A 23,416-nucleotide genomic window follows, 5' to 3' on the forward strand; every position below is an offset into this window, starting at 1 on the left:
TACCGCACATTGATAACATGGATAAAACAGTGATATACCTAGACTTTTGTGTGTGTTTGGGGGGGGGGGGGGAGGGTTGGCAAGACTTTACATGAGGGGGCACTAGGCATATAGGTATAAGTAGTGAAATAATAAACTTAGATATCCATCATTAAGTGCACTCTACACACTCTGCCCAACAGATGTCCTGAAACAAACCCCATCCACACTTATGGAAACTTTGGAAAAAGCACTGACATTTTAAAATATAGTCACATTATCCCATAACTTAAACTCTGCCATTATAGTAGACTTAAGTCTAGTCAACATCTCATCACAAATCACAGTATCCTGTAAAGTAATTACTACAATGGTACATATCCTTCAACATACTTTATAACAAATAGACACCTTATTAAGCTGTATTAATAAAAAAACCTTTGAAGTAGCAGTTTAAATATGTAGCCTAAGAAATCTATCATTAAAAAATACTGATCCCTCGACTGCACACTGGACTATCAAGCTATTTTAAACATGTTTTTGCATCCACAACCACCCCCCCCCCCATAGCCCCTCCTCTAAGAATGAATGCAAAGAACTCACCATACGAAAAAAGTTGATTTTGGTGTAATCTCAGTTTAAAAAAAAAAAAAAAAAAGGACCCTCTCCAGTCCTAAGCATATTGTAAAGTACCTGTAAATATAAAGCCCACAAAAATCACTCAGGCCCTATAGAGCTAATCTACTTTACCATACACCACTAACTTTACTGTAACACCACCAACTTACAAACAAATACCACCCTACCTAGGAAAACGCAACACAGTGGAACCTAGATCATCAATATGCCTATTGGGAAACTGCAGAAGCTGAATTATTACAAATGCATAAATAGAACCTAGGTATTGCTACACTGGGACAGACTGAAGGTCCATCGAACCCAGTATCCTGTTCCCAACAGTGGCCAATCCAGGTCACAAGTACCTGGCAAGATCCCAAAAGAGTAAAACTGATTTTATGCTGCTTATTCTAGAATTAAGCAGTGGATTTTTCCCAAGTCCATCTTACTTTCAGGAAATTATGCAAACCTTTTTAAAATCCTTTTGCCACATCCTCTGGAAATGAATTCTTGAGTTTAATTACACATTGAGTGAAGAAATATTTTCTCCAGTTTGTTTTAAATTGAGTACTTAATAGTTTCACTGTGTGACCCCTAGTCCTAGTATTTTTGGGAACAGTCAACAAGTGATTCATATCCATCCATTCCACTCATTTTATAGACCTCAATTATATCTCCCGTCAGCCATCTAATCTCCAAACTGAAGAGCCCTAGCCACTGTAGCTTTTACTCATAGATAAGTCATCCCATCCCCTTTACATTTTCATTGCCTTTTTCTGTACCTTTTCTAATTCTGCTATATCTTTTGATGCAGTGACCAAATTTGCGCACAGTATTTGAGGTGAAGTCGGACTATGGATCAATACAAAGGCATTACAACAATCTCATGCAAATTGAGTACCTGGCTTTAGTTACAAACACCAAACACAAATAGACCCTTGTCAGGTACAGAATAAGTGAGTACAAAGTTAAAATATGAAGACAAAAATTAAATTTAAATCCCAAGAAGCCACACTCTGCAAGCAGTGCACCCAGGGGCATAGCCAGACTTCGACGGGAGGGGGGTCCAGAGCCCGAGGTGAAGGGGCATATTTTAGCCCCCCCCCAGTGCCGCCGACCCCCCCCTGCTGCCGCCGCAACCCTCTTGCCCCCCTCTTACCGCCGCAACCCTCTTGCCCCCCTCTTACCGCCACCAACCCTCTCGCCCCGCCGTCACGTACCTTTGCTGGTGGGGGACCCCAACCCCCGCCAGCCGAAGTCCTCTCCTCGGCCACGCGGTGTTTCTTGCTGAATGATCTGATCAAGTTTCTGTGCAGGACGTTAGACGCATGCACAGAAACTTGATCAGATCATTCAGCAAGCAACGCTGCGCGGCCGAGAGGACTTCGGCTGGCGGGGGTTGGGGTCCCCCGCCAGCAAAGGTATGTGAAGGCGGCGAGAAGGGGGGGGGGTCGAGAGGGTCGCGGCAGGGGGGCCCAGGCCCCCGTGGCCCCATACTAGCTACGCCCCCGAGTGCAACACAAGAAAGAGAAATAGAGACACCCTGCACTATGAAAAATATAAAGAACGTAACAGCCATACTGTCCATCTAGTCCAGTATCCCATTTCCAATGCTGGCCAAGCCAGATCACATGTACCTGGCAGAAACCCAAATAGTAACATTCCATGCTACCAATCCTAGGGCAAGGAGTGGCTTCCCCGAAGAGGAAATGGGGTGGGACATGATATATCACCTTCCTGTGGTTACAATCAAAGCGGGGGTTTTTTTTTTTTTTTTAACATATTATATAAAGGTACTAATTTTGTACCTGGTGCAATGGAGGGTTAAGTGACTTGCCTAGAGTCCCAAGGAGCTGCAGTGGGAATCAAACCCAGTTCCCCCCAGGTTCTCATGTTGATGCACTAACCACTAGGCTATTCCTTTTACTCGGTGAAACTGACATTTTTTTTCTTTACTGTCCCAGTCTCCAGTTTCTGCTTTCCTCTGTCCTTTCTTAAACTTTCTTTACAAGAACTGCAGTCCATTTGCCACTTCTCTCCCTGCCTGTCTTCACTTCCTCTCCAATATCCATTTTTGACTGATCTTTTTTTTTCAGGTCTTTCATTTATTTTTCTGCCTCTCTGTTTGCTCAGAATTCATTCATTCTTACAATTCAGTTTTCAATCCTTTTTTTTTTTTTTTTTACCACACCTACCTAAAGCTTTTCCAGAGGCATAGCCAGGTTATAACGTCAGGGGGAGCAGACTTTGTAAAACCAGGAACTGGTTGGTGTTGGCTAGGCGGCAGTGCTGGTGTTGTCACTCAGGTGCAGGGCTGTGGACAATAATGATTTAACACAGGCTGCCTCTGCTGTGTCACGCCTATGAGGAAAACGAAGTTACATCAGGAGGCGGGATGCAGCAGAGGTCTCGGGACTGGCAGGAGCAGGCAGCCTGTCTTAATTACAAGTAAAAATATTCAAATTGTGACCATCACCTCAGGGATGGCACAAACACTCCTACTGCTAGACACTTTGCTTAAATCAGATGGGCTTTCACTTGTATGGCGACTCTAAAGGATGTGAAGACAATAGTCCTGAGCATTCTTACTTTGGGTGACAAGGGCCACCCTTGCCCCAGAGGCCTACTTTCAAACAGGGCCACCAAAGGCAGCCCTTACCCCAGAGGCCAACTTTCAAACAGGGCCACACTGTGAAATAAAACAAAATCCTGCAAGATGACACTCAAAACCTATATGAAAAACTTACCACACCATAACAGCCCTAACTCACTTATGAAAAGACAGTGATATAATTATTAGACTGGGCCCTAGAGCACCAATATATTGGCTACTGGGAAACTGGAACAAGCTGGCTTGTTAGATTCTGACACAGACACCACATGCCAGTACAGGGATGGGCAACCTCAGTCCTTGAGGGCTGCAACCCAGTCGAGTTGTCAGGATTTCCCCAATGAATATGCAAGAGATCGATTTGCATGCACTGCCTCCATTGTATGCAAATAGATCTCATGCATATTCATTGGGCAAATCCTGAAAACCTGATTGGGTTGCAGCCCTTGAGGACCAAGGTTGCCCACCCCTGTGCTAGCAGAATCCTTCACCTCAGAATATGGATAGCCTATCACGTGATACAAAATACACAAAAACATGTAGACAAAACCTGAAATGGAGATCCCCAAGAAAGCCAGACTCTTCAAGCAGGGCAATATTGGTAAAAGAAACAAATGCATTTTCCTGTTACATTTAACAAAACAGGCACATCTCAGTCCTTTTCTACCTTTGTCATCTGGGAATTTTATTTTTCTAATTAAGCTGGTTTCTCTTTTGCACTTTCCATGAGTCAGTCTTCTCCCAAATTCTTATCCAGGTTGACCGTTACCATTTCTTTTCGCTTGTCTTCTACCTTTCCTTCTGTCTGGCATTGATCTTTCATTCCTACTACTACAAATTTCTATAGCACTACTTTTCTCTTCTCTGCATTTATATCCACCCATTTGATTTTACTCACTCACTCTCTCCCTCACCTTCTAGTCCTTAGTCTCCTTTTCACAGATTTGTCTGATCTACCAACTGGCTTTTCCCATCTCCCTCATTCTCTCTCCAGCACTCCCTTTGCCCCTCTGTATTTCTACTTCCTTGGTCTCCTATTCCTTCTCCGTTTCACCCACTTCCTTACTTCCCCATTCCCATCCCCTGTACTCACCCTCTTAGCCTTCATCTACCCTCCAATGCATTCTCACCGCCCCAGCTCCATCCCTCTCTCTTTCCTTCCCTTGTCTCCAGGCCATACTTCTCTCTCTTACCCTATACCCCATGTCCTATTGCTTTCTCTTTCACCATCTCTTTAACCCCATTTTCACCCTCACTCAACCCCTTTAGAGATCCATCCCCTTCCTCGCATACATGCAACCATAAAATGTTTTTAGTAGGTTGCCAAATGGCCAACAAGTTTCAAAGCTGCTGTCTTTCAGTTTATCTCCTCTCTTTCTCCACCTGCCATGCAGGACCCCCCTCTCTCTCCATCCCCCCATCTTCCATGCAGGACCCCCTCCCTCCCTCTCAGCCACCCAAGATCTCTTCTGTCTCTCTCTCTCATGCCCACATTCAACATCACTCTACTGTCTTTCACCCCCTCTCTTCCCCATCACATCGCTCTTCTGATTCATCTCCCATAATCCAGCTTTAGCCTGTCTTTCTCTCTTCTTCCCATCTATCCAGCTTTGCCTACCTTTCCCCCAATACTCCTGTCTCTCTTTCCCTGTTCAACATGCAACATCATCCCATCTCTCTTCCTGTTATCCCAACATCGGCCTCGTCCTCTACTCTATTGGCCATGCAGCATTCCCACCCACCCTGCCAGTCATCCAACATTATCCTATACTGTCTTTCACCCCCTCACCATCCATCAACACTTCTCTCTCTTCCCACATCACTCTTCCGACTCATCTCCCAGCATCCAGCTTTACCCTATCTCTCTCTCCTCCTCCTCTTTGCCCGTCTTCACCCCAATGCTCCTGTCTCTTTTTTTTCCTGTTCATCATGCATCACCTCAACTCTTTCCCTCAACTCACCCTTGGCCCCATCTCTCTTGCTGTCCCCTTCCTCGTCACTCACAGCCACCACTTCCTTGAGTTTGTGGAGGCCTGAAACTTTTTTTTTTTGGTTTTGGAAAGACAGCCAATGTTAAACATTTACCAACACATCACTGCCTATGCACCATACGTTAAGCCTCCCCAGTCCCTGAAGGAAATGCGAGCTTAGCTTCCCAGCCCCTCAATCACTGGTTCATATCGCTGCCTCCCCGATTTGGCTGTGAACAAAATAAAGCCACGTATGTGCGTTGCTGCCAGATTCCCTCCTCTGTGCTCCCCGAAAGAGGAAGTTACATCTTGGTAGGGAAGAGGAGGGAAACCGGCAGTGGCACACAGAGTTATGACCCCACGCATGGCTTTATTTTGTTCACAGCCAAACCGGGGAGGCAGCGGAGCAAATCAGTCAGTGAAAAGCAGGGAAGCTAAGCTCGCGGTTCCTTCGGGGGGCTGAGGAAGCTTAACCTATGGTGCATAGGCAGTGGTACGCTGGTAAACAATGGGCTCTTTCCAAAAAGAAAACCGAAACTGTATATATATGCACAGAACTAATTTTACTGGTACGAAGGATATGTGTAGGCAGCAACCAATTTACAAATATTAAAACACAATATTCTTTACTGTAAATTCTATACGGCCAATTGATTTTCACAGAATGCTTTGGTTGATTTCTGCCGCACTCTTGTATCTGTAGCCAACCTATATTTGCTATTCGTTCAAAATAAATGGAATTGCATTCCAATCTGCTCTTTTCCCAATAAATTTATTGTCATTAAATCCGACATATAATTCACAGTCAAGACTATTTTTCAACCTATATACCCACTTCTGGGAAATTGGAACAAGCTGCACTGTTACAGATTTCTACACAGACACTATATGCCAGTGGAATCCTTCACCTCAATCGCACATGCTGAACATGGACAGGACATCACCTGATACAGAATAGGGGGCCACAAAAAGCATGCAGTCAAAAACTGGACACCCACCAAGAAAGCCAGATTCTATAAGCAGGGGAAATACTGGTAAAAATAACAGAAATGCATTTTCTTCCATACTCTTTGGCAGGGCCGTGCCAAGGGTCTGTGGCGCCCCCCTGCAGAAGATCAGTTGGCGCCCCCAGCACCCCCCCCCCCGCAGACCAACAGCTGGCACGCGCCCCCTCCCCCCGTGAAAATGATCGCTGCCCTCCCATCCACGCTCCTCTCTCCCCTGCCCTCCCATGTCCCAACTGCCCACCCTATTCTCCCCCCAACAAGATCCCTTTTAAATTTACCTCTGTCCGGCAGCGAAGGCGCAGCTTCAGTGAAGGAGGCGGCGCTCCCGACATCTCTACTAGTCTTCCCTTCGCTCAATGTCCCGCCTTCTTCTGATGCCATTTCCTTGATGTCAGAAGAAGGCGGAACACTGAGCGAAGGGAAGACTAGTAGAGACGTCGGGAGCACCGCCTCCTTCACTGACGCTGCGCCTTCACTGCCGGACGGAGGTAAATTTAAAAGGAATCTTGTTGGGGGGAGAAGAGGGTGGGCAGTTGGGACATGGGAGCGAGAGGACGAGGTAAGCATGGTGCGGCAGGGCGCCCCCCAGAGTACGGCGCCCTCCTGCCGTGCTTACCTCGCTTACCGTGTTGGCACGGCCCTGCTCTTTGGAAATGTACATCTTTTCTATATTTTTTATTTAACGAAGGCAGACATCCATGAGTAGCACATTCCCCTCTCCTTTCCCTGCCATCCATGAGCAGCATGCCCCCTCTCCTCTTCATTTCCTTCTATCCAAGTGCTGCATTTCTCCTATCCCTTCCCTCCATGTACAGCATTGTCCCCCTTTTTCCCTTCCCTTTTGCAGGCGGTGCCGACTGAAGAGGAGGGAGGCCACCTCCCTCTTACAACTTAAGGTAGGAGGGTGGGGAAGGGCCGCTAGACCACCAGGTGGAGGGGAAATCGACCTACGGCCCCCACAAGGCCAAAAAGGACATCTGAGGGATGTTGGGGGGGAGATGGGGGGCTGGAGACCCACCGGATCTCCAGCCACCCCAAACCAGTGTGTGTGGGGGGGGGGGGGGGGAGTAAGGATGACCAGAGGTCTGCCGGACCTACAGCCCCTTGTTGCTGGGGCCCCCGGTTGGGGTTCCTGCTGCATTGGGGGGGGGGGGGGTATAGGGGCCTGCTAGCATTTAAATGCATGCTGGACAGGGCTCACCATTCCTCCCCAATGGTTTGCAAAACCTAACACCAGTTCCGAGCTGGCGTAGGGTTTGTTGCAGTCAGCGAGCCAATCTTTGGCACGCTGGTCGCTGATCATTGAGTATGAATAGGTTTAGCCCTGTTTTGCATGCATTTGCATGCTAGTTGCATTCAGAACCTGCGAGCACGTTATTTCACATGCTCAGGGGCTCTGATCATAGGGCAGTATGGCGCAGTATAAAATGTTTTGTACATTTTTGGGATCTTGCCGGGTATTTGAGACATGGATTGGCCACTGTTGGAAACAGGATGCTGGGCTCGATGGACCTTTAGTCTTTCCCAGTATGGCAATACTTATGTACTTATGTAATAGCCTCTAGCACCTGCGTTTGCTTCTGATCATCGGCCCATGAGAAACTGAAGGAACAAGTTTCTACCACTTTAAAGGGCAAGTCTTTAAGTCAAGTTTTGTGCATCCATATGCTCTCACTGGCTCACTCCCTTTAAGATGGCCCTGCATATCAGTACAAAATTTATATTTAATCCACATATATTTGCAACTAGCAGCACTATGTGCCATCATGTCACTCCAAGAAATGTATGAGCATAATTTTTCAATTCCTACATTAGCAATAAATAAAGCAAGATTAAGGTATAGGCAAACAAAGCATATTTTATTTAAGTACTTATATACTGCCTACACCTAAGCGGTTTACAATATTTAGGAGTGTTCCTCTCAAATGTTTCAGTAACTCCCAAAGCAGGTTTTCTTCTCCTGGAAAGTCAGCTACTGACAGGTAGTATTTGGGGGGGGGGGGGGGAGGAAGAGAAACCACGCCACTATTACTTACCAGGTCTATCTATTCTCTGCCAGTTCTTCCTTGTCCTCTTCCTCCAGCTAGTAGGAGGAAATGGCAAGCAGCAAATCCTAAGTGCTGTGTCCTGCTTACCACTGCAGTCACAACCACATCGAGTCCCATTGTGGAATTTTTAAAATATATTTATTAGGATGGGAGGTTCAATCTACCCATTACCTAGAGCCTAAAGAGTTAATCCTGCCCTGCTGATCAGTAAACATTTTAATCTTATCCCCCTTGTGCTGGTTGTAAATTGCTTTAATATAATATGAAAAGCAGTATATAACAAACCAAATCCCTTTTGCTGGGCCAGATACAGACAGCTAAGCTGTTTAAATCGCCCAGATACAAAGTATTGCATAAAAATCTCTCTTGAAACGTATGTCTACATGAATCCAACATGACCAACTACAACCCTTCCAGTAAATGCCAAGCAACATGGCCAATACAGCAAAGCTTGTGCTAACTTCCTGAGCCGGTATGTCAAGCTCCATCTCTGGCCGTCTTCAAATCTAAGCTAAAAGCCCACCTTTTTGATGCTGCTTTTAACTCCTAACCCTTACTCACTTGTTCAGTACCTTTATTTTATCATCCTCACTTTAATATTCCCTTATCTCGTTTGTCCTGCTTGTCTGTCCTAATTAGATTGTAAGCTGTGTCGAGCAGGGACTGTCTCTTCATGTTCAGGTGTACAGCGCTTTAGAAATGATAAGTAGTAGTAGTAGTACAACCATTCATGTATGGCTCAGCACACAGCTTCTAATGCAAACGTAACACCAAAGATTTGCTCGCCAATGCACTAAGCTAATCATATGCAAATCTGAAGCAGCACAAAACTTGTGTGCAAATCAGGGGCGTAGCTATGGGTGGGCCTGGACGGGCCCAGGCCCACCCACTTTTGCTCTAGGCCCGCCCCAACCCAACAACATCGCTGCCGGGAGTGTTGCCTGCCTGAAATTCTTCTCCCCGCTACTGCCTCGGTCCCTGCAGCATTCTTTTTTTTTGCCCGTCGCCAGCAGCGCTACGATTCACAGAGGCCGCTCCGCTCCCCACTGCAGCGTCCATTCGGCCCTACGAAAACAGGAAGTGCATCAGAGAGGGCCGGATGGACGCTGCAGGGGGAGCGGAGCGGCCTCTGTGAATCGTAGCGCTGCTGGCGACGGGCGAAAAAAAGAATGCTGCAGGGACCGGGAAAAGACCACAAGTGTAACAGGTAGACCTCTTTGTTTGCTTGGAATCATTCTGAATAGCCAGTGGCTCCCAAAAGCCAGTCAAGAAATGTATTAGTTTGAAGGTTTCACTATCTAATACGTTTTTGTTGTTATCCTTCACTTCCATGCATGCAGCTGGACTAACACAGCATCCACATTGCTTCTTCCAGTTTAATAAGCGTAAAGACACCTGAAATCACCTTGCTTCTCCCTTCAAAATAAGTCAAATAAAATCAGGGCACTGTAAATGTTCCAGAAAACTGAAAAGCGATCTGATACCTTGCGGCATCAGGAGAAACCTCTTTAGATCCAAACCTGTCATTCTGAGGATTTCAATGAGCTGAGACTCATTTATGTCGGGAAGTCACAAAAGTGTCACACTGCAAGAACTGCTTTTAAGATGAGGACCTATACTGTGACAGCACACCAGCAGCGGGAAAAAGAATTTCAGGCAGAAGTTCTTCGAGAGTTGCTGCACAGGGGGGTAAGGAGTGAGGGAGAAAGTTGGACATGGGATGGGAGGGAGAGATGCAGAAGAAGAGAGAGGGAGAGAGAGAGAGAGAAAAAAATGTTGGACATAGAAGTAGGAGAGAGGGTGACATGTGGGAGTAGGACAGGGGCAGAAAAAAATGTTGCGCCCATCCAATTTGGGCTCAGGCCCACCCAAAATTGGCTGTCTGGCTACGCCACTGGTGCAAATCAGGGCGAGCATATGAGATGCATGTGCACAAGGTTCTGTGCTGAGGGCAGCTAGTACTGTGTGCATATCTGAGCAAAACAAAAGTGTCAGCACACAACCGTGCATATGCAGGAATGCTGTGGCTAAAATGTTTTCTGATGTCAATATTGATGTGAAGATACATTTTTCAAGCCTTGGAAGTGCAAAGAATAGTCGCCTCCTATTCTGCCTCAAAAAGTTGCAGCCACTATTATATGATGTGTGCTGGTCTCTAATGTGAGTTTTTGCATTATTCTGCACAAAAGCTTTTCCTGTATCATGTCTCCAGAAACATGTGCAGATGTGTTAACCATGTGCCGCTACCATCTGTGCTAGCTTTCTGCATTGGCCCCAAAATTTGCACTAGCATGCAATATGCTGGTTTTCTTAAAGCAGCAGTTTGCTAGAATAGTTCTTCAGGGAATGCATGCATGTTGCTGCCTGATTAAGGCTGCTTCCATTTAATAGCCTGTTTAAAGGAGTTCAAATGCCCCAGGCAAGAAATCTTTGTACTCCATCAGTAATAATTTTATGCAGACAACTAACATTTCAAAGAATAAATGATTCCACATACAGTGTAACAGCCCCTCAACCCCCACCGACACAAGAGCACAGGGGGCTGGAGGTTCAGTGGACCTCTAGCCCCCCAAACAACAAAATAAAGTCCATTGTGGCCTAGTGGGCAACCCCACGCCCGCCCACCCACCCTGGTGGTCTAGTGCCCCACACACTGAGCCTCTGTACCTTGAGATGATGGAGGAGGGAGTAGCACCGCCTCCAAAATGGTGGTGCTCTGCCCAGTGCAACCTGGGATGCTCTGGGAGGGGCTTCCCTACCATTTTAGAGGTGTCGCTACTCCCTCCTCCATCATCTCAAGGTATGGGGGGGCTCGGGGGGCACTCGACCTCCAGTCCTCTCTTCTGTCGGGGGGGAGGGGGTGTTGTGTGTGTGTGTGTCGGGAGGTCTTCTGTCCAGGAGGGTCAGGGGGGCAGTAAACTACCAGGGCCTCTGTTTGGGCGGGCTGGAGCCCTTGCATCTGTATGTTTGACAGGTCTAGGCTTTTTTTTTTTTTTTTTTTGACAGCCCAGACCTGTCAAACAATTATACCAAAGCACAATCCTCCTGCAGAAGTAGCCAGATGATCAAAACTAATAGTGTGCATAAATTTGCATGCTATTATAGTTTTGATTAGGGTGTTTCCCTGCGCTATTCCAAATAGCACGGGGAAACTGATCATTGGGACCCTAGTTAGGTGCATGACTTAATCCTACTTGTCTTTAGGTCAAACTATAGAACATACCAAACCATTGCAAATTGTTTTCTTTGCTCTTTTAGAGGCCCTTTTACTAAGCTGTGGTAAAAAGTGACTTAGTGTGCCCTTACATGGGGTTTTTCTCATGTGCTAAAGTTGTTCTTACAGTGGCCAGAAAATAGCTGATTTTCCATTTTATGAATTAACAGCCATGTGCTGTTTCCATTCTTCCAGAAAAAAAGCACAAAGAGCTCTCAAGAATGGAGCCAATACTCTATTAATAATCCGATAATAAAGTGTATTGGTTCCATTCTTGAAAGCCCTTTGTGCTTTTTTCTGGACTATTTGTACTGTGTACTTTGCCCCTCTATGTTGATTGTTGCTAATGTTTCCATTAGCATGAATTAACACTAAGCTATTTTGTAAACCGTAAGGACTCATGCGCTAATCCCATGCTAATTAGTTAGTGCAGAGTAATATGGCTCCACTAACCGAATCATGCTGTTGTGCTCACTCTCTGCCTCCCCAGACACACTCCAAGAAAAATAAAGAAAACATTTTTTTACTGTGTGGTTTGCACATGCACATTGAACTTTTTACCACAGGACCATGACCCCTCAAGCCCATCCCAGGTGAGCCCTTTTTAAGCTGCAGTAAAAAAAAAAAAAGAAAAAAAAAAAAAGCCTTTAATCAGATCCCCTATAATCTAATTCAAAATAAAATGCATTGTGTAAACTATGACAAAGTGCAGAAAAATATTTACCCAGCTTTTTTTTTTTGCATAAAAATACCAAAGTTCCTGGCTTACTATAACAGCAGAATTAAAAAATTACAATATCAGCCATCATGGGTTAAGACTTAAAGGTTCAACAGGCCACTTGTTACAGCATATTAAAGTAAATATCTTCCGCATGTCAGATATAAATATTCTAAAAAAAAGTTTAATGTTGATTACAATGTCAAACAAGCCTGGTTAGGAGTACTACTGAGAGACCTAATGTTAACATGCATGTGTGTAAACCATAAACACCAGGCCAGGACACAAGTTTGAGATAAAGCTAATAACCCAGTCCAGAAGTAAACAAAGCACCTTACAGTCGTATTGTTTACTGTATATAAGTCCCACTACTATGCTATTAAATAATCTATTTCTTGAAAAGTCTGATGCAATAGATTTTCAGAAAGCTTTTGATAAAGTTCCTCATGAGAAACTCCTGAGAAAATTAAAAAGTCATGGAATAAGAGGCAATGTCCTTCTGTGGATTAGGAACTGGTTATTGGACAGGAAAGAGAGAGCAGGGATAAATGGACATTTTTTTTCAATTGAGGAGGGTGAATAGTGGAGTGCCACAGAGGATCTGTATTGGGACCAGTGCTATTTAACATATTTATAAATGATCTGGAAATTGGAACAATGAATGAGGTGATTAAATTTGCAGATGACAACTATTCAGAGTTGTCAACACACGCGGACTGTGAAAAATTGAAGGAAGACCTTAGGAATCTGGAAGTTGAAAATGAAATTTAGTTTAGACAAATGCACTTTAGGAGTCAGCAAATCAAGAAAAAGATCTAGGTGTCATTGTGGACAATATGCTGAAATCTTTTGCTTAGTGTGTGGCGGCAGCCAAAAAAGCAAACAGGATGCTAGGAATTATTAGGACTGGGATGCAAAATAAGATTATGCCGCCTCTGTATTACTCCATGGTGCAATCTCACCTTGAGTGCTGTATTCAATTTGGGTTGCCATGTCTCAAAAAGATATAGCGGAATTAGAATAGGTTAAAAGAGGAGCGACCAAAATGATGAAGGGGATGGAACTCCTTCTCATATGAGGAAAGGCTAAAGAGGTTAGGGCTCTTCAGCTTGGAAGAAAACAGCTGAGGGGGGATACAATTGAGGTCTATAAAATCCTGAGTGGTGTAGAACAGGTAGGTGTGAATCCGTTTTTCACTCTTTCAAAAAGCGCAAAGACCGACACTAAATGAAATTACATGAAAATACTTTTAAAACAAATCGGAGGAAATTTTTTTTTTGCTCAAATAGTTAAGCTCTGGAACTCGCTGCTGGAGAACGTGGCAAGAGTGGTTAGCGTATCTTGTTTTAAAAAAAGGTTTTGACAAGTTCCTGGAGGAAAAGTCCATAGTCTTTTATTGAGATGGACATGGGGGAAAACCACTGCTTGCCCTGAGATTGGTAGAATGGAATTTTGCTACTAATTTGGGTTTCTGCCAGGTACTTGTAACCTGGATTGGCCACTATTGGAAGCAGGATACTGTGCTAGATGGACATTGGTCTGACCAATAAGGCTATTCTTATGTTCTAACAGATAGTTCACTGCATGACTTAGTCAAGCCTTTACCATACTACAAAAGAAACATGGTTGACATGGTTGAGCAATGGGAGAGGTAGTGCTTGCTATAAATTTAAAGTGGTCAAGTGAAAAATGCTGGGTGGATAAGGACCTTTAAGTATCAAGGGGCACATGAGTTCATCTGAGGTGCCAGACAGGATCCTCATTCTCTTTTCCTCCAGAGTACCAGGAAAAATAAAATAAAATACTAACCACCAACCTCATACATATCCAGTAAGTGAATAATTCAAACTGCACCAAAAAAATCAACCTTTCTGCTAGGACAGCATGGATTATAACATACTTCAGCATATTTCCATGCCTCAGACTGCAAATCTACAACATATGATTGTCAAATATCCCCAATAATAAAGCACATAGTCCTAGCCAAAACAGCTACACATATTCATTTTAACAACTCTCCATAAAGTGTAATTGTGCATGCCCTGCCACCAAAATAGCATTTATTAACAGCAGGTCTGCCAGTGCCTGGATTACTTTCAAACATAGCAACATATTTAAAACAAATTTAAACAATAAAGTGAAAAAAACACAGTACCCTTACTGTAGCACATTTCTAAAAGATTTTGCAAGACATATGCCCAGTCAAAAACACAGCCTCCCTACTTATAAATGTAACCACATGGGCACAGGCAGTCAAAACTCTGCCCTTAATCTGACCAGCAGTCATGACTCTGCCCTTGATCTGAGCAGCAGTCATGAGGAGGTTTTTCCTATCACTTTATCCTTAATGCCCTTGTGCCATTTGAGATGAGACAAAGGACAAAGGCAGCCCAGAATGAATGGAAAAACGTTACTTTATTACTGTGCAAAAAAACAAAATCATATAGTGTTCACAGAACATGGCAATATGCTCAATACTATATAAGACAACCAAAACCATTTAGCGTATGTGATAAATGGCTTACAGTTTATGATATTAACAAAATCAACCTTCAAAAATCTAGAATGCTTGAAAGAAATGATTACCTATAGCTAGAATAATCTATAGTAAAACCAGGACTAAATCACTCCATCACTAGTTTCCAGTCTTCACTGATCACCTCTACTGCAAAGGGCTTAGCTACTACTTTCTTGATCATCCCTCTTCCACAGAGAAGAGGTCTACAGAGTGCTTCAAATTTTGAAATACAGCCAAATGAACATTTTCTAGATGTCAAAGAATTTACAGTCCCTAAAAGCTAGGTTATTGAGAGGCCAGCTCTATATACAAAGGATGAAGATAAAGTTACATTGCATCTGCCTGATACTACTCACAACTGTACACCAACTTATAGCATGTTTTAAAAACTAGGTATCAAGAGAGCTCCCTCACAGAAATCAACAACTCAAAACAAAACTTGAAAAATCCTTGGAGCAGTTCTCTCATGTCGTTTAACTAAACCTGTAAATGCTGCACCGAAAAAGCAGATCAATCAAGACCCAAAGTTAACCAAAGCTTAGCCTGCCTCAAGGGTTTGTTCCATACACATAGAACCAGTAACAGAAATGACAGCTTCCTTCAGTTTCCTCTTGAGTTAGGAGTTGATTGTAGGTAACAGTACTTTCCCTGTGAAACTAAGTTGTAAAAACAGGTTTATGTCCATTGAGCATGCTACAAGCGGGTATATTATATGGGCTTGGTCCCAAGCAGATAAGCTGAAATTTCACTGAGCACTATTTACAATGCTTTTTTTGTGTGTGAAATGGACACAAGTCAGTAGTGCAGTGTCACAAAATGCCCATTAACAAAAAAAAAAAAAAAAAAAAAATCTGTTGCTGTAGCAGTGTAACCAGACAGGAGATTTTGGGAGGACCTATAGAAAAATGGGTGGCCATGAAATGTCCCCTCCGCCCTCCTCTCCCCATCAACTTAAAAAAATTTAATTACCTGAACTGGAGGGAATCCCCAAGCCCCAACTGAAGAGCTTCCCCTCCCCCTCCCTCCAATGGCTTCCAGAATAGAGAGTTGCAGAGAGACAGAAATCTAATCCATCCCCACTGGAATCTAGCCTGTCCCCACCCATCCCCACTGGAATCTAACCCGTTACAAGAATTTAATGGTACGTAAAAAAAAATTCTGGTGGGCTCTGTCTCTTTGGGATTGAGCCACAGCACTGCAAGCAAGGAAAAAACAGAAGTTGGAACACACTGGTGTGCACATGTAAGACTTGTCTCTGATTCACTGGCACTATCCCCCGGATTCTATATAGCGCGCCGAGAAATTCTATAACGCGCTCAACTTAATTGGCTTAACAAGCTAATTGGCACTAATTAAAATTTAGGCGAACTCACTAAGTGTATTCTGTAACAAAGTGCGCCAAGCTTCTAACATGCGCAGGCAAAAAGGGGCTTGGTTACAGGTGGGGAATTGGGCGTGTTGTGGGTGTTCCGAAATTTACACACGTAGTTATAGAATATGGCCCAGTGCTTGTAAATCTACATGCTGGGATTTACGCCACATTTTTGTTGGTGTAAATGGATGAACGCAGATTTAGGCACCGAGATATCAGCTAAGCGTATTCTATAATCTGCACCTAAATCTAGGTGCCTATTATAAAATATGCTTAGTAGGCACCAATTTCAGCGCTGATTTTTTTTTTTTTTTAGTTACATTTGTACCCCGCGCTTTCCCACTCATGGCAGGCTCAATGCAGCTTACATGGGTCAATGGAGGGTTAAGGTGACTTGCCCAGAGTCACAAGGAGCTGCCCGTGCCTGAAGTGGGAATTGAACTCATATATAGAATCTCTTCTTGTGTGCTGAGAGGTTGCCACACGCATGTGCCAGTAGGTCAGTTGATCTCTGATGCTCATGCCTGTTTCAGAGCTGAGGCCTGCACATTAGCCCGGGAGCGAAGAGGATTAATGGAAGACTTTCTGCATCTGCGCTGTTAAAGCAAGGAGGAGGAGGCAGCACTTGGTAGGTGAGAGGCTGCCATAGGTGCAGCTTACATTTCCCACAGGAACCCTGCAGGAACTGCTTCCATCCTCATGGGAATCCCACAGACCCGGACAGGATTCCCAAAGATTCCGTTCCCATGCAGGTCTCTAATACAGAACTTTACAGCCCAGCTCGGCCACTGGTGGCAGCTCCAAGAGCTACCAACACTGGTACCTGCATAAGCTTCAATTTTGGGGGCATGCCCAGTTTTTGGCGCATGTATGAAAACTGAACAAGCACAGGCAGTGGCGCTGATGGCTCATGGAGCTGCTGCCAATTGCTGAGCTGCAGAGTTCTGGGCACCATCAGGAGAAATATCCAGCTTGCAGAGCCTGGGATCCGTGTCAGCTACCACAAGGGTACGACACTGTTTTGTCCTTTTAGGCTGTTAAGTGTTATAGAAGGACTTTTAAAGAAGTGATTATTTATAATTAGTTAAGTATTTATACTAAGGTGTCTATTTTGAAGGAGACTGCAGATTAGAGATATTGACTATAAAGTACTTGTGAGGGTTTCCTGAAGCAGCCGCTGATGAAGCATGGTCCATGTTGCGACCCTCTCTAGCTTCTTTTGAGATAAGTTATTTATTATTTTTAATTGAAAGCATTAGTAGAAATGAGTTCAAAGTACCATGATTATAAACTTGCTTTGAGATTGAGCACAGACACTTGTTCTGTGGCAGTCTCTTATCCAGTTATGAGCACTTTTTACTCTTTTCAAAGACGACTGTTTAACAGCATTTATAATTACCAGATATAATTGCTGTAGATTTATATCCTATATAATAATTATCACCTCCAACTTTCTATGCGTCTGGCTGCTTGTATCCATGACTTTCTTCAGAGTTGGTCTGCTAGGCTCCGAAGCCCTGGCTGACGTCATATGCAGCACTGACCAACAGCACGATAGCAGCACGAGGCCCCGCCCCTGCCATCCTTGCCACCACACTCCCCCCTCCATCCCTCCAGGGTCGCCATCATTCCCCCCCTCCAGAGGTCCCCACCACCACCTTTGACCCCCCCCCCCAGCGCCAACCCTTTCGACCCCCTCTTTCCCCCACCGCCGTCTGGTACCTTTGCTGGTGGGGGTCCCCAACCCCCGCCAGCCAAAGTACTCTTCTCCAGCGCGGCCGCATTGCTGATCTGCAAGGGCAGGCTTTTGTTTCTGTATGTGCAGGACGTCAGACTCACAGAAACAGAAGCCTGCCCTTGCAGATCAGCAATGCGGCCGCGCCGGAGAACAGGACTTGGGCTGGCGGGGGTTGGGGACACCCACCAGCAAAGGTACCCGATGGCGGCTGGGGGGGGGGGGGTCGAAGGGGTTGGCGGCAGGGGGGAGGGGCAGGGCCAAATCTACGGGGGCCCATGCCCCCGTGGCCCCACGTAGCTATGCCCCTGGTCTGCACAGCCTTTAGTGCATGCTAATCATTAGCACACACTAAATCCATTAGCGCACCTTAGTAAAAGGACACCTGTGTGTTATACTGTGGCATGTCACATACATTTTTCTAAACAATTCTGCAGGCACTGAATCTTAATACAGAAGAGGAGGTTTTCAAATCAAACTATTCTTGGCATACAGATAAACAATCCTAATTCATGTTCTCCAAAACACCACATATATATAACCTCTGTGGAAAATAGATAAGATTACAATGTTTATATCTTTGTACACAGGCAAACCTTTAAGGTTAGTTATTTTAAAATGTCTACACAATTACATTTTCTAACAATTTCATCTATTTTGTCATTCAGTCTCACAATCAGATACTTCTGCATATAATTCTGTCAGAGTTTTTACTTGTTTTTGTTCACCTCTGCTCACAAATGGTTCAAAAATGTGAACTGTGGAGCTTAAAATATTTTAACTGAGAATGCAAGGACTGTATTTGTAATTTGTTTTCTCTCTCTGTCAAGAGAGTGAACCATTTGGTCATTAGATGCATGTTTCTTAAGGAGGCCCTGCATATCTTAGTTGAATGCCAGGAATCCAGTGAACCCTGGGTCAAATGAAGGGGACTCAAGGGAATACTCAGAAATCAAATGTTTAACCAGAGTATGGCCTGCTGCTAGCTCATCTCAGGGTAATGCTTTATATACAAACAAATTATTATTTTTTAAACATTTACTATACCCCTCTCTCCATTCCCAAGGTCAAACATCTTTTACCTAGGTCTCCTCGAAGGTTAGCAAGTTCCTGAGATAAATCTTTGCGCTGTTTCAGTGCTTCTTCCCTCTGGAAAAAAAAAACACACAAACACCACACATTACTAAGTAAATATTTTGAACATGATGCTTGTTAACCAACAGGTTACTTTACAGCTTACCTTTAACAGCAAAGGTTACCCTCCACCACAAAGTAAGCATCCAAGCAAGCAAGCTTAGAAGAGCTACTTAAGCTATTACAAAAACACAGATGCTCTATAATTTTGTTAAAATATTTACATCAAATTTCCTCCCAGCAGAACCCAAAAGGATAAAACCAGACTGAATAATTTAAAAGGACTGAAAATATTCTCTCTTTGAAAGGAAAGATAGCCCACCATGGTAAACAGAAAAGGCCTAAATAGATTTCTAAACTACAAATTACTCATAATAAAGCAGTTTGTTTTCTTTCCATATTGAAAGGAATATTAGAACTGATGCTCCCCTCCCCACTCCCTGAAAACATTTTTAAAGGGTTAGAATAGAATTGACCTCCTTAAATCCTCTGTGAAGTTCCTTCACATGTATCATGTTTAAAAGAAAAGCTGTAGTACAATCCTTTGGCAGGAGAATTCCACCCAGGTTTGCAGGGAGACTGCTCTGCTTCTTTGGCAGGTGTGTAAGATTTTAAGCTACACTCCCAAACTGACAACAGAAAAACAAAATTAGTATTACCCCCCAAGCAATCCCTCCTACAAATCAAGTACGCTCATCTAAAAAAGCCTAAGAGAGTGTGGGGGGAGACTGAACTCGCTAAGATCCAATCAGTAGCACAAAGCACAGATGATATAAAAAGCATGACAGTGTCACCATTTATGTCCAGTGTCCCGCATAGGATCCTGTCAGATACAAAAACATAAGAACACTGCAGAAAGCATTCCAACAAAAAGAGGGGGGGGGGGGGGGGGGGGGGGGGAGAGAAGAGAGAAAGATTTCACACGACTAGGCGTTACCCACATTAGGATTTCACCTTGCTATTACTAAATACTCTCACATTTTCCTTCAAAGCAAAGACGCACTAATTACCCTGGCTGCAGTGCACGGAGGAGAGAGGCACATTTTGCTGCTGGAGCAGCCCATTTTTACAGCTTCAGTTTCCCCACGATTCTTTTTCTCTCCCCTAGTATATACGGTACTCCGGAAAGCACAGGTACAGCACAACCCAAACTAGTCTGTCCACATTGGAAAGCTTGCTAGAGAGAGTTCCATTGGACCTTGCTTAGAGCAGCTCAGCTTTGCAGGTTACCGTACTACTTGGACTGCTCTTACCCCCGTCACAGCAGCAGACACTGCAGCTTCTGTACTTGGCACAAGCAACCAGTGATTACTTAAAGCCACAGCCAGGCATGCATGAAAAACGAGACTCAGACATTAGATACTGATCGATTGCCACTTACTCAATTATGAACTGGTACAGTAGGCAATAACCGACCTATACATAAGTATTTTTTTTTCACTCTTCTTCCCAATGTATCCATTTGAAACACGTACAATAGTGTTTCACTTGTGGCCATCAAATCCTGAATATTAAAACTTAAAAATACACAATACTGGAAATTCTAAAAACAAATTTAGATAACTAGTTCGATTATCCATTTTTATATAACGTAAAGCTTTTTTTTAGTCCAAGGAACACCAACCCTAACGGAATCAGTTTGCATGGCCACTACTCTAGCAACTATGGTAGCTAAATCCTAACGCCGAAATCTTACGGACAGCAAACAGGTGGTGAGAACCTTACAGTCAACCCCACCTTGAGAACACAATTCTGTGCCTTTGCATATGGTTCTCTTACATAAACTGCAAAGCACCACGTCACCAAAAAGGCTTTTTACTTTTTTTTTTTTTTTTTTTAAATGGATAACAAGTCCGGAAGCTTAAACATTGTTGGCAAACAGCAGCAACTAGTGAGAGAAAAATTATCTATATTAAAGTCTACACCAAGTATATTTAATTTAAAGTAAATTTCTCAAAGCCAACCCATACACAAATTTTGTCAAAGACATTACAGCTGAACACAGTTTACAAGAATAGTGATGTAGGAAAACAGATTGATATTGTATAGTAATCTGTAATCTACGGCCAGTGGCATCTCCAGACAGAAGTTATTTGGGGAGGCAATAGAGGTAGCAAGCCAGTTATTGGGTAATAGCCAAAGTGATATTTCTGCATTTATAACCCACATCATAGACCTCCCCCCTAACATTAAAAAAAAAAAAAAAAAAAAAGGGTTCCATTTTATGTATAGAGAAGCCTTCACTCAGTTTCAGCCACCCAGTAATATTTATAATTCATTGATTTCTTCTGAGTGTGAAGTCTGGAGTCTATACAGAATGGAAGAGAATCTCAATATAAGCCCTGCAACTGGGCTCTGTAACATAGAGGGGCATAATCGAACGTTGCTGGCGATCTATTTAGGCGGCGGCGCAACAGCTGGTTGGAACCGTATTATCAAAAAAAAAAAAAAATGGCCGGCCATTTTTTCTCCAATAATACGGTTTAGGCCAGCCAAATGCCACAGTTTGCCAGGTTTGAGATCGCCGGTTTTGTTTTTTCAGCGATAATGGAAAAAAATGCCAGCCATCCCGAACCCAGCGAAATCCAAGGCATTTGGTCGTGGGAGGAGCCAGCATTTGTGGTGCACTGGTCCCCGACATGCCAGGACACCAACTAGGGGGCACTGCAGTGGACTTCAGAAAAAGCTCCCACATGAATAGCTCCCTTACTTTGGGTACTGAGCTCCCCAACCCCCCCCCCAAAACCCACTACCGTGGGTACCATAGCTCTTAGGGATGAAGGGGGCAACTACATGTGGGTACAGTGGGTTTTGGAGGGCTCCCATTTACCAGCACAAGTGTAACATGTAGGGGGGGGTGGGCCTGGGTCCGCCTGCCTTAAGTGCACTGCGGTACCCACTAAAAGTGCTCCAGGGACCTGCATACACGCAGGCCTCTCGGACTTGTTGCTGCTGTATAACCTTGGCACACCAGTTGACACCTGAAGACTAATCTCTTTGAAAAAGTCCTTTATTTGAATAAGCACGTTTACTCACAGTTAACTGCAGATCAGAGGTTGTGCCCCACTAGCAAAGAGTCTCCCTGGAACTGAGATTAGCAGTAGGTCAGAGATGGCAGAATGGTGTACAATGCCCTCTTTCAGCAACGTGGGTAACTCATGAAAGGGATCTAAAACTGGTTTACAAAAATGGCCACTACCTCAGGGACTACCGGAAACAAAACTGGACACACTCTGACCCAGTTAGCAGGGGGGAAAGCACCATGGGAGTAGAACCCACTACCCTACACCCACCACAATGCATTGCTGATGTGACTCTGCAGTGCACCTAACAGAAAAGGTGTCACACTCACCCGAGATCCACATCACAACCAGGGAAAGGCTGTCAGAGGATAGAACACATTCTGCTGTCATGGAGGTGGGTACGGCATTTGAGGCTGGCATAGAGGCTGCCAAAATATGTTTATAATTTTATTTTTTAGTGTGGGAAGGGGTTGGTGACCACTGGGGGAGTACGGGGAGGTCATCCCCGATTCCTTCCGATGAGTTGGGGCACCTTTTTGAGGCTTGGTCGTGAAAATAAAAGGACCAAGTAAACCCGGCGAAATACTGATGAACGCCGCTTTTTTTCCCCATTATCCACAAAAGCCGGTCATCTGGTAGCCACGCCCATGCCCCGCCTTTGCTATGCTGCCGACACCCCCCCTTGAACTTTCGCCGGCAAGGCGATGGGAAAGCAGCGATGCTGTCAAAAAAGCCGCTTTCGATTATACCGATTTGGCCGCTTTTGAGAAATTGCCAGCCATCTCCCGATTTATTTCGGAAGATGGCCGGCGATCACTTTCGAAAATAAGCCTGATACTCTCCATATTCCCACAGTAGTAAAGCAAAAAAAAAAACCAAAACATTTTCCCTTACAACTCACCATACAAATTATATAAATATTTAACTGTAGTATAGGAAAGCAAAGGTACTCACCTGTAGTAGGTGCTCCCTGAGGGCAGCAGGACAAGTATTCTCGCATGTGGGTGATGTCTCTGATGAAGTCCCGGTGCAGACACTGTTCAGTGTTCTGTAAATTCCAGAAGTCTTTGAAGGCCCTCCACCATGCATGCGCAAGCACCTTCCCAAGTCATGTGGCACCCGCAGTTTGTTAAAAAAGCATAAATAATGCAACTCCTAGGTGAGGTGGAAGGTTTGTGAAAATACTTGTCCTACCATTTTGTGTCCAAGAACACCCATGTGCCTATTGGGGAAACAATATGAAAGACTGCTGCAATTGCCTACATAGATACTATATACTAGCAGAATCCCTCACCTTGATCACAAACCCTGGAAAGATGTCACTTAATATGGAATAAGGAAGCACAAACAAAAACCCAAAGAGCAAGACTCAGTGTCATATTGGACAAACTAATGTTTTCTCCTGTTTTGCAAAATACAAGATAAAAGGCAAATGCCTAAAAGCTAACACTCCAATCCTTAAAAATTTG

At 44.2% G+C, this 23,416-nt stretch overlaps 1 protein-coding gene across 8 annotated transcripts in view; it reads right to left on the bottom strand.

Moving 5' to 3' along the window:
* MTUS1 (microtubule associated scaffold protein 1) overlaps nt 1-23,416 on the bottom strand; it is a 361,304-nt gene that overhangs the window by 25,036 nt on the left and 312,852 nt on the right. For all 8 annotated transcript variants that reach the window (XM_030191459.1, XM_030191460.1, XM_030191456.1 and 5 more), the window contains one exon: nt 18,873-18,939. In XM_030191459.1, coding sequence (XP_030047319.1) covers nt 18,873-18,939 — 67 coding nt within the window. The remainder of the gene's footprint in view (nt 1-18,872; nt 18,940-23,416) is intronic.

This window comes from Microcaecilia unicolor, chromosome 2 (genome assembly GCF_901765095.1).
Source record: "Microcaecilia unicolor chromosome 2, aMicUni1.1, whole genome shotgun sequence".
NCBI lineage: Eukaryota > Metazoa > Chordata > Amphibia > Gymnophiona > Siphonopidae > Microcaecilia > Microcaecilia unicolor.